General features: G+C 42.5%; 1 protein-coding gene across 1 annotated transcript in view; it reads right to left on the bottom strand.

Moving 5' to 3' along the window:
- Positions 1 to 12,209: 12,209 nt before the first annotated feature.
- The window catches only part of LOC142491876 (uncharacterized), a 43,989-nt gene continuing 38,568 nt past the window's right edge, over positions 12,210 to 17,630 (bottom strand). The window contains exons 5-6 of the mRNA XM_075594696.1: positions 15,604 to 15,773; positions 12,210 to 12,595 (exon numbers count right to left, since the gene is read on the bottom strand). Coding sequence (XP_075450811.1) covers positions 15,616 to 15,773 — 158 coding nt within the window. The 3' untranslated portion in view covers positions 12,210 to 12,595; positions 15,604 to 15,615. The remainder of the gene's footprint in view (positions 12,596 to 15,603; positions 15,774 to 17,630) is intronic.

Below are 17,630 nucleotides of genomic sequence, written 5' to 3' on the forward strand. Positions count from 1 at the left end.
TGAAGTGTACCCCAGTGACATAATGCCTCAAGGCCTCAATTGCCCATTCTACAGCGAGACACTCCTTCTCAATAACAGAATACCTCACTTCCCTTGGGAACAGTTTACGGCTGATGAACAATAGTGTTCAACACCATCAAATTGTTGGGACAGAACTGCTCCCATTCCTACCTTAGAGGCATCCGTCTGAATTATGAAGGGCTCATAAAACACTTGGTCTCCAAAAAGCGGGGCCCTCTGACAGGCACTTCTTTAACATATCAAATGCATTTTGGCACTCTCAAGAACATCTAGCATGGTTCGGGGCACTCATTTTTGTTAGATCTGTTAGGGGTGCAGTAATCTCTGTGAGATTTGTTATAAACCACCTGTAATACCCTTCTAACCCCAAAAGGGAGCGGACCTGCGTCTTTGTCTGTGGGGTTGGGACTTCCTTTATGGCGGCCACCTTGCTGGCAAGTGGCCTTACTATCCCTCCCTCAACAGCATAGCTCAAATACTTTGGAGTGGCTATTCCCAGGGCAAATATTTTTGGATTGGCAGTGAGCCCTGCTTCTCTTAAGGACGTTAGGACTGCCCTTATACTTTTTATATGGGACTGCCAGTGCCTACTATAGATGACAATGTCATCTATGTAGGCAGCGGCATATGAACTATGGGGTCATAGCACTTTGTCCATTAATCTTTGGATCCCGGTCCCAGCACCCCAGGAAAGGCAAAACACAGAAAAATTTTAATGTCGCATTATTTGCACACATTCATGGTAATGCATTTCTGACATCTAGGTCCAAGAGCTGACACTCTAGGACCTCAACACATGGTTCAGGGGTAACCAAGTGGGCTTAACCTTTAATAGTGAGTCTGGTTAACCCCTTTACCGTCACACCCTCTGAAAAGCACAAGTTGATACACATGTGAGAAACAGCCATAAGTAGCATAATATTGTGATGCAAACATACTGGGTATGTTATTATAATATTTAATAATATTTATGCTTTAGCACATTATTTTCTTCTTTATTCTGCATTAAAAAACCTCCACAGGTCTGAGGTGACAAATTCCAGCAGGAGACAGGTCTGAGTGATTACAAAGTGTCTTTATTAAATGCAGCCGCATCTACAGACAGAATAATATGCGCAGAACAGATACCAATCCCCAAGCAATGACCCCACAGGCTGAGAAACAAACCAAAATAAAATCCAGGAAGAAATGTAACACAAGGATACTCCCATTTCCTGCACGAGGGGCCTGCAATGCGCTGCGTTACACTGTGTCACAGGCCTCTCTGACAGGGAAAGGGGGTTACTTGTATTCCCTGCTGTGGTTTCCCACCGCCGCTATCAGATCCCATCAGGGACTCCGACCTTCAGAGGCTTCCGCTAATTACGTCACTTCCATGGGAACGGGCTGCGTTGTGTAGCATGTTCCTCACTTCCCTCTGGCACCTCTGGCATCAGAAAACCCACCAAAGATGGCGCAGCTGAGATGTCACCTAGACCTGATAGATAAAGAATAACCAGCCCTGCTTGCACTATCATATCAGATCCCGCACTCCCATATCCTCGTCCTGCACCGGAGGAGACGTAGTACCACAAGGATGACGCCCCGACAAAGACCAGCCTTACCTGGATGTCTCCTGGTTGAAAGAAATCATTTCCCGCTCAGAGCAGACACACACCCAACTTTAACAACGCAGCCATCTTGCCAGGCTCCTTCCTGGTCTCACGCGGGAAGCAGAATAGCTTTTGCGCGATTTGGAAGAAGACGTCATCGCCGGGCGCTCTCTTTTCGCGAGAGCTCGGATGCCCCCAGATGACGTAGGCTTGGAACACATCAGGACCTAAGATGGAGGTCGTGAGTTGTCCGGGGCGGTCGCGAGGGGGCCGGAGAGGTGCTGAAACCATGGAACACCCCTCCGACCGCCCTAGTCAACCCTGAAGTTCAACGCAAAACCCACAGTAGTCTAATTTGCCCTGCTTAGGACACATAGTTATATGTATAATTATTTACAAGATGCCACATCGAATAAAGAGTTCCTCCTGCCCACCCCTTATTTCCCAAACACCTATCAAACTGTGCCTCATGCTTAATAATTCTCCCCCCCCCAATGTATATGATTGACATGGTATATGTAATTAATTGTTTTATGTACTATACTATATTTATAGATTGTATATTGCTTATATTATATATTATATTATATGGATTTTATATGATTATATATAATCAATTAATATGGTTAATGGTATAATTAAATGTAATATACTATCTATAATATATACATTCCTGGGATGAGATACAGGTATTAAGCACGGTTGTTATATTATAAATATGATGTATAAGGGATGTATAGTATAGTTGTTGTAGATATATAATACAATATACATAAGTAAGGGCATAATGCTGACGTATAAGCTATATATGTTATCATATATGATATATAGGCAGTTATATGTATTTTTAGGACTATGGTTATAGGTATATGTATGTATGTATGTATGTATGTAGGTAGGTACGGATGTGTATATGTGTGTATATAAGGGTGCATGTCTATGTGCGTGTATATATGCATATGTATACGGGTGTATGTAGATATGTATACGTGTATAGATATATATGTATGTGTGTATATGTAGTGACAGTTATTCAAATGACAAGTTATATAAAGTATATATTAAGAGACAGTGGACGGTCTAAACAAATCTGAAAGCTGACGGGTGGAACAAACAATAAAGTTGACAAGTTGGACGAGTATGGAACATTGACGGGTCTGACAAGGTTGTTGTTAAGTTAGTTCGTTAAATTAGACAAGATATATAAGTTACATATGAGTTGTATATATGTGACACCAGTTTTACAAGTTTTACAAGTTGTACAATATTAATATTAATATAGTGCCGGGGGAGCTTCTCCCCTTCGTGCATGTACCCCTTTTCTCGGTCCTCAGTTTGGAAGGACCGTTACCAGGGTGGTTGATCTCCACTTTAGGAGACTGTCCCATCATGAAATTGGAGCCAGACAATCCACCCTCGGGGCGCAGGAGCTACTCTCGGGGGCTCCCGAGATACGCTCTTGTATTCTATGTTTTTCTTTATTATTATTTATTTTTCTCCCACCTTTTATTTTCCCTCCCCACCCTTCCCTGCCGCAATCCCATCGTTGTTTTCCATGTATGGTCTACCTATCCCCACCTTTTCCCTCACCCCTCCCTTCCCAGGATGTACAATATCCAGCCACCACATCAAACCGACATAGCAGGTATGAATATTACTATAAGAAACCCCAGGAAAAACATCAAGAATAAGTACAATGCTCACTTTACATATTTTCTCTTACACATGAAAAATGGCGCTTACATGTATTTCACATAATGTAAAGGGCTTTAATAGCCCGACCAAAAGAAAGCTGGCTTTCACAGATTATAAGAGAAAAAAGACGGAAGTGTTATTCTTGCAGGAGACGCACTTCAGCAAGAATAACTCACCTGGGTTTTTAGACAAAGGCTTCACTCAATTTTACATGGCTTCAGCATCTGTCAAGAAAAGAGGAGTGGCCATTTTATTCCATAATACCATACCCTTTGTACTCCAGACAATTAAGAAAGACGCAGAAGGTCGCTATCTCATTCTCACTGGAACAATCCATGAACAACCCATCACATTGGCCTCCATATATGCTCCTTGTGTACAAGAGGCATCTTTCTTTGACAGATTCTTTCGCCTATTGAGTTCAGTAGCTAAAGGATATATCATAATCGGAGGAGATTTCAACATTACGATGCAATTTTCCCTGGACAGGTCAGGAGGAGGCGACTCTGATAATAAAAGAGCTCAAGACACCCTACGCAGTGCATTGAAAGACATCCAATTAGTAGATATATGGAGGGAGTTGCATCCAACATCTAGGGACTACACCTTCTACTCTCATCCACATACCTCGTACAGTAGAATCGATTATCTCTTCGTTTCGTGTCACATGGTTCCGAAGGTCACTAATGCAATGATCCATGATATTTCATGGTCTGACCATGCGCCAATCGAGCTTAGGTGCAACAATATTGTGACCAGTCGACCAGGCGCAAATTGGAAACTCAACGAATCTATCCTTAAAATACCCGAAATTTGTACTACAATAGCTCAGGAGATAACTCAATTTTTTGAAGTTAACACAGGCTCTGTGGAATCCCATACGGTCTTATGGGAGGCTCATAAAGCAACTTTAAGGGGCATAATAATCAGTATTACCGCCAAAAGAAAACGAGTCAGAGACTCCAAAATTCGGACGCTCCAATCCAAATTACATTCCCTGCTACCAAATCATAAAACCAACTCAGATCCAATTACAGCAAAGGAACTGAAAGACACAAAAATCGAACTAAATATGCTACTGACTTCCTGAGCAGATAACTCCTTATGTTGGTCTAAGAGAAAGTTTTATGAAAAAGCTAACAGGCCGGATACGATGGCAAGTGGATCATCAGGAAGCGCATACCATGTGGGAACATATAAAAAGAAAAATGCTTTTGGTGCAATATTGTGCAGACAGTGGTGGAGTAAAGTTGCTAGCACAGAATGTGTACACAGAATACTCACAAACGTGAGGTAGGATGAAGGCACATAAAGGTATCTTTAAGAGCTGGTGTCAGTCTGTGGAGTATGGTGTTGCCAGAATAGTGTGGTTCTCAGCTGACATGTTGCAAGATAAAAAACAGCATTTTAGATCTCAATGATCTCTGCAAGTATCGCTCGATGCTGCCACCGGATGGGGCCTCTCTCTCTGGTCTCCCTCCTTCTCTGCTATGCGGGTCACGAGTGCGTGTCAGCAACCGGAGGTGACGTCACGGCATCCAAGGGTTCCAGTGGGTAGAGACAGCGTCACTCTATGCATTTCACCTTTCTTGGCGTCCTCAGGAGTGACGTTGTAAGAGGTATAACTGATATATATACACCCTCCAATTGGTAGTTAATTGATTAACTGAAAGATGCTGGTAGACAATTATCTCTAGGATTACAATAGCCTAGATAGCTGCTCTGGTGTATAGCAGGGGTAATTGGGCACAGAATCTTGCAGGGCAGTCAATAAGACTTAACCACTGAATGCCTGTCCAATGATGTATTTGACATATGTATTCTGCAGACAGTGATTGCCCAACGGCACCCGCCATATCTGACATGTAGATGTGTTACTTGCATAATAAATAGAGCCATATTTTTAAACACCAGAGTGTGTAAGGGATAGCCAGATCACTTATAAATGCATAGACATTTACATACATCTGATCTCCAAATACATCCTAACCAAATAGTCTGATTTATCCTACTGATACAAAATCCATTTTTAATATTAGTAGTAAAGTTCTTACAGCAAGCCAAAATAAAGTTATTAGCAAGGGACTAACATTTGCTCCCACCATTGGACCAAATAAATTTGGTCTTTATGTAGACGCACACACATTTCTTAGATCTCTCACCCTAAAGAGATTTTTCTTAAGCAAGGATGCAGAAACCAGAAATTGGACTGAAACACAAAACAATAGAATAGACATTCCCAACACCTCAGATTCCAGAAGCTCTGAATATGTTCATTCAAAACTTAAACCAAAATCCCAATTTTTTCCCAAATTTGCAAAGGGAAATCATTTGGATGTCTTCTTCCAATTAGTGACCAAAGATCTGGAAGCTCTCCCATATAGGAAAAGTGGCCAACATACGAACCTAACAAAAGAGGAAAAAATAGCGTTAGAAGAGCTCTCATTGGATAAAACAATTATAATAAAGCCAGCAGACAAAGGAGGGGGTGTGGTCATCATGGATCATAATTATTACATTAGGGAGGCCAACAGGATCCTAGGGGACAATAGCACATACCGCAAACTCAGCAGCAATCCTACAGCTGAATTTAAAAAAGAATTGCAGTCCCTCCTGGAGGATGGTAGAGGACGGGGAATATTGGAGGAACACGAATTCCTGTTTCTTAATGTACAGGATCCGATGTTCCCCGTCTTCTATTTCCTACCAAAGATCCATAAGAACCTTATGCAACCCCCAGGGAGACCAATAATCTCCGGTATAGGATCCCTAACAGCAAACCTATCGGAGTACATAGATCACTATTTACAAGAGATTGTAAAAAAACAAAAATCTTATTTGAAAGATACTACCGATGTGATCCTACTCCTGAGGGATATCCAATGGGAAAAGAACTTCATATTGGTCACAACAGACGTGACGGCTCTGTACACATCCATTAGACACAGGGATGGGTGCAGAGCCGCTAAGCTGTTTTTGGAAAAAGAGGGAAATTTTCCCACTACTCAAATAGAATTTCTAATCAAATGCATTGAATTTGTCCTCAGTAGGAACTTTTTCTGGTTCTGCGATGAATTTTTCCTCCAATTATGTGGAACCGCCATGGGGACCAAATTTGCGCCCAGCTACGCGAACCTCCTCATGGCCATGTGGGAAGATCAACACATATGGTCATGGGCAGGTCTGGGCGCGAATTTGGTCACATGGCGCAGATATATAGATGACATTCTCTTCGTGTGGAAGGGTCCACAGGGAGATCTAGACACATTCCTTAAAAATCTGGATAATAATGATTTTAATTTAAAATTTACCTCCATTTCAAGTGTCTCCTCGGTGAACTTCCTCGACCTCACCATTTATTTAGAAAACAACACCATTAAAACAAAAAATTATTTTAAGGATGTTGACGCAAACAACTATATCTTACGGTCAAGCTGCCATCTAAATAGATGGATTACCAACATCCCATATGGACAATATAGACGTTTGAAGCGCAATTGTTCTGATAACAATGTATTTCAGGAACAATCAGTGGTCCTGTCGAGGAAGTTCAGAGAAAGGAAATATAGAGAGGATGTCATCCATAATGCTTTAGAAAGAACTGCCAATACACCAAGAGAATCCATGTTAGTACCCAAACCAAAAGATCATCCCTGTACGAGCATTCACGTGCCATTTATCACACAATATAACAAGGACGCATTTAAAGTTAACAATATTATCAATTCACATTGGTCCATATTAAAAAATGATCCAATCATAGGGAAACATCTACCGGACAAAGTGAAAATGATTTATAGGAAAGCCCCGAACATTAAAAACATTGTGGCCCCTAGCGCCCTCAGGGAAAAAAACATTGCTAAATATTCTGGCTGGCTGAATCCGACACAAGGTTTTTATGGCTGCAAAATGTGTACAGCTTGCAATTTTAGTTCTAAAGTTACCAACAGTTTCACGTCCTATGCTACCAAGAAAGTGTATAATATAAAACAGCATCTCAATTGTAGATCACATTTTGTAATATATCTCATTGAGTGCAGTTGCGGTCTTCAATACATTGGAAAAACGATTCGTCCTCTGAAGACACGCATACTAGAACATATCGGAAACATTAGGAAAAAACTCACTACTCATAGTGTTTCCAATCATTTCTTGTTAATGCATAATTCGGACCCAATAGGGTTAACTTTTAAGGCCATAGAACAAGTGATGCCACATTGGAGGGGTGGCAACAGACATTCAGCTCTTCTAAAGAGAGAATCTTTCTGGATGTTTGAACTCAGTACTATGTCCCCCTCGGGCCTTAACTTAGAATTTGACATTAAACCTTTTTTATAAGTTTTTATAAGATTTTGATATGACTTTTATAAGAATTTTTATAAGTTTTTCTTATGTTTCCTGTAATAACTTTTCGTTTCTCTTCCCCCCAGGACATTTTATATTATAGGTTATTTTATTAATTTCTATTTAGTTAGATCATGAGATCACTATAGATTAGTTTTAACATTTTTTGAACTCTGCATATGTATGATACAGAGGAACAGTTAATTGTATGTATTTTGCCTATAAGATTGCCCATTGCATGTGGCAACTTATTATCCTCATTCTGTTACCAGCAAAGGCTAACAATATATATCATCCTGCTATTTTGCACATTGGATTTTGTATCAGTAGGATAAATCAGACTATTTGGTTAGGATGTATTTGGAGATCAGATGTATGTAAATGTCTATGCATTTATAAGTGATCTGGCTATCCCTTACACACTCTGGTGTTTAAAAATATGGCTCTATTTATTATGCAAGTAACACATCTACATGTCAGATATGGCGGGTGCCGTTGGGCAATCACTGTCTGCAGAATACATATGTCAAATACATCATTGGACAGGCATTTAGTGGTTAAGTCTTATTGACTGCCCTGCAAGATTCTGTGCCCAATTACCCCTGCTATACACCAGAGCAGCTATCTAGGCTATTGTAATCCTAGAGATAATTGTCTACCAGCATCTTTCAGTTAATCAATTAACTACCAATTGGAGGGTGTATATATATCAGTTATACCTCTTACAACGTCACTCCTGAGGACGCCAAGAAAGGTGAAATGCATAGAGTGACGCTGTCTCTACCCACTGGAACCCTTGGATGCCGTGACGTCACCTCCGGTTGCTGACACGCACTCGTGACCCGCATAGCAGAGAAGGAGGGAGACCAGAGAGAGAGGCCCCATCCGGTGGCAGCATCGAGCGATACTTGCAGAGATCATTGAGATCTAAAATGCTGTTTTTTATCTTGCAACATGTCAGCTGAGAACCACACTATTCTGGCAACACCATACTCCACAGACTGACACCAGCTCTTAAAGATACCTTTATGTGCCTTCATCCTACCTCACGTTTGTGAGTATTCTGTGTACACATTCTGTGCTAGCAACTTTACTCCACCACTGTCTGCACAATATTGCACCAAAAGCATTTTTCTTTTTATATGTTCCCACATGGTATGCGCTTCCTGATGATCCACTTGCCATTTTCTATGAGGATTGAGAAAGAAATCCTACACCAGGTCACAGCTGCAATCAACCATTGTGTTTGTCTAAGTATCACTATTATCACTATTGTATTGATTATATCACTGTTACTGTAAATGTATATGAGCGCCAAATTTGGTTAAACACTTCACACACAGGCCGGATACGATGCTAGCTCGAGCACTAAAAGTTAGGCAATCTAAGTTTAACATCCAAGCTATACGCTTAAAATCAGGTATTCCCACGGCCAACCCTAAAAAAATAGTAGAAGAATTTGGTTCATTCTATGGTTCCCTATACGACGGAAAGAAAGTAGCACACAATAAAAACACGAGCAGTGCACTGAGAGATTTCTTAGCCAGCTCAAAACTGGAGAGATTGACAGAGCGTGACAGAGAAGCTTTGGGCGCTGACTTCACATTAGAAGAAGTGTCGCAGGCCATCAAGGAACTGAAACCATCAAAAGCACCAGGTCCTGATGGCTTTTCGGGGCTGTATTACAAGAAGTTTTCTGAATCACTCGCCCCACAGCTGCTCCATATGTTTAACGCTATTTTAGCAGGAGCCCCTATTCCCGGGGACATGCTACGAGCGTCTATATCACTAATACATAAACCTGGCAAGGATCCGCTCAATTGTAAAAGCTACAGACCAATTTCTCTAATCAATACCGATATAAAAATATATGCCAAACTTCTGGCCAATAGATTGAGTCTAATCCTACCCAGACTAATACATCCAGATCAAGTTGGGTTTGTTAAGGGGAGGCAGGCAGCGGATAACACCCGACGATTCATTGATCTGTTAGAATTGGCAAACAAAAATAACACAAAAAGCATGTTATTAAGTCTGGATGCAGAAGAAGCTTTTGATAGGATAGACTGGCCATATCTACGAGAGACGCTCGCGGCATTTGGCTTCGGAAATGGGGTGAGTGGAGCGATTATGTCGCTGTACTCAGGCCCATCTGCCAGAGTCATACATCAGAGCTTCCCCTCAGACCCTTTCCCTATCCAAAGTGGCACGAGACAGGGGTGCCCATTACCTCCCCTCCTGTTTGCCCTATGTATTGAACCTCTGGCGGCACGTATTCGTGAAAATCCGGATATCTCAGGGTTAAACGCATACTCCCAATCACACAAAGCGGCCCTGTATGCAGATGATATCCTATTAATCATCTGAAAACCCCTCACATCATTACCTAATCTATTTGACCTTTTGGATAAATTCTCTAAGGTCTCTGGGTTTAAGATAAACCAATCCAAATCTGAGGCTCTGAATATCAATCTCCCCGGACATATAGAGAAACTACTGAAATTGAATTTTAATTGGCAAAAGAATTCACTCAAATATTTAGGGATTCATATCACCAAAGATGCAAAAAACATCTATAAAGCAAATTATCCCAAACTAATTCGGACTCTAAAACAAGACCTAATCAGATGGTCCTCCAAGAAGATTTCTTGGATAGGAAGGATACACAGCGTGAAGATGAATTTACTTCCACGTATCCTATACCTCTTCCAGACATTGCCTGTGCCACTCAAACTGAAGGATATACTCTCACTTCAGTCTGAAATATCTAACTTTATCTGGGGAGGTAAAAAACCGAGAGTAAATAAATTAAACATGAAGAGACCTACTTTAGCAGGGGGCTTAGCGGTACCCTGCCTGTTGTCATATTTTAAAGCAGCTCAATTAAGCCAGATCATTCAATGGCATTCCGACCCTAAATTAAAAAGATGGGTAGAGCTAGAAACTGCTGCTTGCTCCCCATTAGAGCTTAATAATTTGATTTGGCTACCTAAATCGTCAAGAAAAAACACTTTGTTCCCACTCACCTCTACGACTAACTCTTTATCTGTCTGGGAAATATCAAAACTGAAAAACTCACTCACATCAGCAAACTCGCTGATGACACCTATTTGGAACAACCCTAAATTTGCGCCGGGTGTTATTGGTCATAATCACTCAATCTGGAGACACAAAGGATATAATAGACTCAAAGATCTGGGGGGCTTCGATCTAAAAATTAAATCATTTGACCAACTCAGATCAGAAAATGATATTCCCCATGCTGAATTCTACAAATTCCTTCAGATCAGAGCATTTTATAATAAATTCGCCCCATACCCCCCATTGACGAATTTCGAAAAGCTCTGTCGGGCAGAAACCGACACAAAGGGACTCATATCTACAATATACGGAGAGGTAGTCGAGCCTGCAACTTCAAAACAACAAATACCCTCATTTCGTACCCAATGGGAGAGAGACCTTGGGGAGCCCTTAGAGGACGAGGAATGGAACACTATATTTATAGGAGCTGCAAAAAGCTCGATGTGCACCACACTGAAGGAGAACGCATATAAAGTCCTCATGAGATGGTACCTCACCCCACTCAAATTATCTAAGTTCATACCAGGGTCCTCTCCATTGTGCCCTAAACAATGTGGAGGAACAGCTGACCTGTTACATATGCTGTGGTCCTGCCCGCGGATATCCCCGATATGGAAAAAGATCAGAAATTGGATCCAGAGAATATTTGATCTCACAATCCCCCCAGACCCGTGGTTGTTTCTCCTAAACAGACCTCTAAAGGGCCTATAAAAATCCAACAACAAACTAATTGCACACTTTGCAATCGCCACGCGGTGCGAGATCGCAGCATTATGGAAACGCCCCGAAATTCCAATTATCCCAAAGATTCGGAACCGTATTTGGTATATTTGCCAGATGGAAAAACTAACAAGCCTAGTTAATGATACTGGTGATAACTACTTAAAAGTTTGGGCCCCATGGCTAGCTCAGACAGACATCCCAGGGGTAGAGCGTGACACAATTTGGCTATAATAGTAATAGATGCGTTCTCCTTGGGTGGAGTGGAAATTAAGTTTACAGCTGGATCACCATTCCCACTCATTATTGACCTCTTATACTGTCACACGATCTTCTACAAGGTTCTATAGTTCATGATCCGTCTTAGTAAACTCCTGAAACCACTACATCCTCACCCTATACGCTCCCTTTCCTCCTTCCACCCCCCTCTTACCTACCTCCTCCCCTTTTTTTTTTTTTATATATATATTATTTATTTATTTTTCCTTGTTTGTAACAAATATTATTTTACCATGGATACACATCACCTAAAATAAGATCTTTACCTACGCGGCGGAGTAGGGCTCGAAAAACCGCGTGGGCTCATTAAATATGTTATACCTACATCATTATGTAATATATGCTACCCTGTTCACCATGTATTGGATATGTTTTTCATGTATATCATGTATTTACACACCAATAAAATACAAGTTATAAAAAAAAAAAATCCTCCACAGGTCTGAGGTGACAAATTCCAGCAGGAGACAGATCTGAGTGATTACAAAGTGTCTTTATTAAATGCAGCCGCATCTACAGACAGAATAATATGCGCAGAACAGATACCAATCCCCAAGCAATGACCCCACAGGCTGAGAAACAAACCAAAATAATATCCAGGAAGTAATGTAACACAAGGATACTCCCATTTCCTGCACGAGGGGCCTGCAATGCGCTGCGTTACACTGTGTCACAGGCCTCTCTGACAGGGAAAGGGGGTTACTTGTATTCCCTGCTGGGGTTTCCCACCGCCGCTATCAGATTCCATCAGGGACTCCGACCTTCGGAGGCTTCCGCTAATTACGTCACTTCCATGGGAACGGGCTGCGTTGTGTAGGATGTTCCTCACTTCCCTCTGACAGCGGCTTCGGCAGGTTTTATACCTAGAAATGTAGAAAATATTGTGTTATTTTGCGTAATGAAATTCAGGCTTAACTTGCATTGCAGATAACACAGGATCGTACCCCGATACCCCTTATCAGAGCTTAGTGAATCTCCCCCATATTGGGGTATTTCCCTTTATATTATTTGCATCTTGCAAATCTTCCCTAACGACTCCCTCTGAAAAACTACAATATTTGGCACATAGAGACACAATTGGACTAAAGACCATGAACCATTTTGGCACAAAGTGATGCAGGATACAAAATAATGTTATTTGCCCTGAAACTGCCCTATATCTCACTCATATTAATTTCTAACCACAATCTGACTAGAATTGGCACATTTTCTTCATATACACTTTATTTTCTTATATAGCATTGTCAGTGTACTCTATGCAAAGATTTAGCTTGAATACGTTGAGGTCCCAATATTAAACCGACAGTTTTCTATATATTTTCTATCATCTTTAAATAATGATATGAGGTCCAAAGTGTAGATTTGCTAGAACACATGACCACTAATTGATCACTGACTTACAGCTTCTTTTAGTAACATATACTAGAAATGCAATAAAACACAATACATGTTCATGTTTGGCCTCTTTGTATTAGAGCATAAGACGTGATAGTACCCAACGTTTCAGAAACGTGTTCTTTATGACTTATAATTGCTTTGTCCTTGCAGTGTCCGTGTGTTATTAATGCATTGACCGCTCCAGCCTTAACGTACTTCCGCTGACAGCCATAGGGGCCTATTCACTAAACTTCCACAAGTGACTCATCGAGCATTTTGAGCACTTCTCCAACGAGTTTGCATATGTAGCTCTTCACAAAGCTCCGATATCGTGCCAAACTCGCTCGGGAAGTGCCCGTCCCCGATCGGCATCTCCCCCGCTTAGACAAACCGTGCGGGAGCTCAACAAATGCTCAAACTCGCATTTTTGGATATATCAAGCAATTCAGGTATCTCCGATAACCACATTGCGGCTGTAACTCGCGGGTTCTCATCTCGCCACCGCAAGAGAGACAGGGAAGAGTGGGCAAGAGAGAAGTGTGTGATGTGGGAGAGAAAAGACCAAGGGGCCTATGCAGAGAGCAGCGAATTTTAAAATTGGCGAGTTTATTAAAAAGTAGCTTTTTTGGATAGTTTTATTCTCCATATGCAGAAATGTGCGAATTCTGCTATGTTTAACATGAATGCGTGTGGCGAGTTTAAATTGGCGAGATGCGCGCTTCAGAAATGTGTAAAAAAAAAATCGCGCCTTTTTTTTCCCTTTGCAATGGCCGCGAGCGGCAGCTTCTTGCCAATTTTTTCTGGCGAGGCAAAAAGGAGACAATCGCGCCATTTTATTGGCGCGAACAGCCGCTAGATGCCGTTCGCGCCTCTCTGCATTAGGATATTTTTAAAACTGGCGAGATGGAGGTTCTCGCCAGCCGCGAGGCGAGTTTTAGAAATAGAAAAGAAAAATTGGCGCGTTTTTCGTAACTCGCCATTTTCTGCTGTTTTCTGCGCGATTTTCTCCAAAAAATGGCGAATTTCGAAATAGCGCTGCTCTCTGCATAGGCCCCCTTGTCTATAAAGGGACAATGAGGAACAGAGGCAGAAAGAAAGAGGGGGCTTTGGAGAAGTAGCCCCAGATTCAATACGCTTCATTAAATCAGGGCAAATAACATAGGGCTGCCTAACATAGTAACAGGCGTTATATTCTGTGATTTCAATGCATTTCCACAGAGCTAATTATACGCAGAAATAACGACCATTGTTTATCTCATTTGCATAGGCTGAACGTCAGGATAATTTAGCACTTTCATTGCGTTCGCTTCAAATAACCCAATGTTAATCCATGTCTTACCTAAAGCTGGCGTTACTCCCGCACCCTGAAATATAGGGTCTGCAGGAAGGAATCCTATTTTACTAAAGTACCAAGTGACATATATACTGCTAAAACACATGTATACAATACATGGAGAGATGGCAAACTCAACGCATCAGAGATATCCGGGAGATATGCTCATTTGGATATGATAAGTATATTTAAATGACTAAAATTAGCATTAGACTCTCATACACTCCCACCAAGCACACCTAGTACACCTAGTACACCTAGCACACCTAGTACACCTAGCACACCTAGCACACCTAGTACACCTAGCACACCTAGTACACCTAGCACACCTAGTACACCTAGTACACCTAGCACACCTAGTAAACCTAGCACACCTAGCACACCTAGCACACCTAGTACACCTAGAACACCTAGTACACCTAGTACACCTAGCACACCTAGCACACCTAGCACACCTAGTACACTTAGCACACCTAGTACACCTAGCACACCTAGCAAACCTAGTACACCTAGTACACCTAGCACACCTAGTACACCTAGTAAACCTAGTACACCTAGCAAACCTAGTACACCTAGCACACCTAGCACACCTAGCGCACCTAGCGCACCTAGCACACCTAGCACACCTAGTACACCTAGTAAACCTAGCACACCTAGCACACCTAGTACACCTAGCACACCTAGCACACCTAGCACACCTAGTACACCTAGCACACCTAGCACACCTAGTACACCTAGCACACCTAGCACACATAGTACACCTAGCACACCTAGCACACCTAGTACACCTAGCACACCTAGCACACCTAGTACACCTAGTACACCACCAGTTGACTACAACTGGCACATGTTCTTCATATACACTTTTTGTTCTTATTTAGCAGTCAGTGTAGGCAAAGATATCTCTTGAAAGCAAGTTGAGGTCCAAATATTAAACCTGTCCATGAATATCCTATCCCCTTGTTATTCCTTTCCTGAGGTCCGAAGTTTAGAACATAGCACCACCACTTTTTAAGGCACTTTGATCCCTGACTTGCAACTTTTCTTATTAACACGTGCGGTGCGTACGAGGCATGTTCATATTTTGCCTCTTTGTATGACAGCATAAGACAGGTTAGTGCACAAAGTCCCAGAAACGTGTTCCTGGTGAGTTATAATTACTTTGTTGCTGTGTTATCCGTGTGTCACGGGGTCAACGCACATCCATATACAGCCATAGTCGCAGCATTTCTGTTGGTGAGGACATTGGCTGTCATGGTGGCACTGCGCAGGAGGATATGGTTGAGCACATGGTGCAAAGGTATTCACCACCGGGCACATGCCAGGTTTCTCTGCAACACAAAATGTTGAAAAATTGAGATATTTATCAGCACTAAAGTATGTCAGAATAAGGCCCCTTCTATCTCACCCCGCCATAAGCTCTTTCACACCAGGTAATAAGCGGCGCTAGCAGTTATATAAGAAAACTAATAGGCTAATTGTGACCTTTCACATATTTATCCGATATTCCTATGTAAGTGAGTGCTGTGGGTACTGTTAAAGAATAATACATATCACTAATGTGAATCTAACGATAGGTAAAGCAGCAGACGGATTCTCAGGTAACTTGAGAGTGTTTTTCATACAGTAGGTTATTATTATCTCACATAAATACTACAAAGAAACGATCACCTGGAAACCGTATCTTATTGCATTGTTACTCTGAGAATACAGGTGTAGCGGGGTACCCCCTGGCTACTAATTTTACCTGATGGGCTGGCAGTAAACCCTGGTATTCACAGGTCTGCCAGTAGTTATTTGGGGATTTTACCCTTCACCTAGGTAAGGCGTTTGAGTGACAGCTGTAGGTGGTACATGCGTTGTAGCTGCCCGCCCCCTGGCTGTACTTAAGGGCAGGACCGCCCTAAAGTTCGTGCGTTCGTCCTTCCCTCTGAGGAAGGCAGGTCACGACTGGGAGCCTGAGATTGGGGCCTTCCCATGTGCTCTTCCCTCCGGGGGGAGTAGAGTGACTATACCTCTGCCTCCGCAAGGGAGGTGGGGAAGAGCTAGGACGGCTGCGGGGGCCCAAAGCCTATAGTGACTGTCCAGGGACTATCTCCGGTGATACCGGGAAAGATAAGACTGTGATCCGGCAGACGACTGTCGAGTACCTGTAACTACCGAGAGAAGAGTGATAATAAACCCGTTCCTGTTTTGCAATATACCTCCGGCCTGATGTGTGAGCTTATCAGGGGGGGTGTTATAGTTCTACGTGGGAGATCGCCTCCATATCCCTGGGGCCCAAGGCAGACGAAGGCGCTGCACTGCTAAGTATAATGTGGGGTATGAACCCCAGAAGCCTGTTCCAGCAAGTCCCAGCGTTACCGCGGACGCTCGGCCCTCCTGTTGCCAGCAGGTATGCACCACATACACCCAGTAATGGCCCCAATATGCGATTGGGGGGGAAACACCTTTACACATAGAACACAGTGTTGTGAATGTGGAGATAATTGAGGGACAATAATGTCTGTTACCATTTTTCACAATGTATTGGGCGTGACCAAATGTTTACAACAAAATAGAAAAATACGCAATGCTAAAAAATACAGAGTTAAATACTTAAATGTCTGTATTCTCATGAGAAAGGGTCATTTAGTTAAACCCTTTGGCCAAAGCGTTATCAGCCACGACATGACCACTATGCAGCCACGCCACGACATGACCACTATGCAGCCACGCCACGACATGACCACTATGCAGCCACGCCACGACATGACCACTATGCATCCACGCCACGACATGACCACTATGCAGCCACGCCATGACCACTATGCAGCCACGCCATGACATGACCACTATGCAGCCACGCCACGACATGACCACTATGCAGCCACGCCACGACATGACCACTATGCAGGTCCTGTAGCATGGGGTATTTCTGTATTGTGTTGTACACTATGGGGACTCCTGTTTTTAACTGCCCCACTTCTGATTTATTGTTCCGTCTCTGTGAGCATAGGCCATGGGGGTGTTAGAGAGGGTGGGGAGTGGTGGGGGTGTAAGAGAGAGAGGGGAGAGGTGGGGGTAAGAGAGGGAGGTGGAGAGGTGGGGGTAAGAGAAGAAGTGGGAGAGGTAGGGGTAAGAGAGGAAGGGGGAGAGGTAGGGGAAAGAGAGGAAGGTCGCTGATGGGGTGTATGTCACTGAGAGGG

Source organism: Ascaphus truei, chromosome 4 (genome assembly GCF_040206685.1).
Source record: "Ascaphus truei isolate aAscTru1 chromosome 4, aAscTru1.hap1, whole genome shotgun sequence".
Classification (NCBI taxonomy): domain Eukaryota; kingdom Metazoa; phylum Chordata; class Amphibia; order Anura; family Ascaphidae; genus Ascaphus; species Ascaphus truei.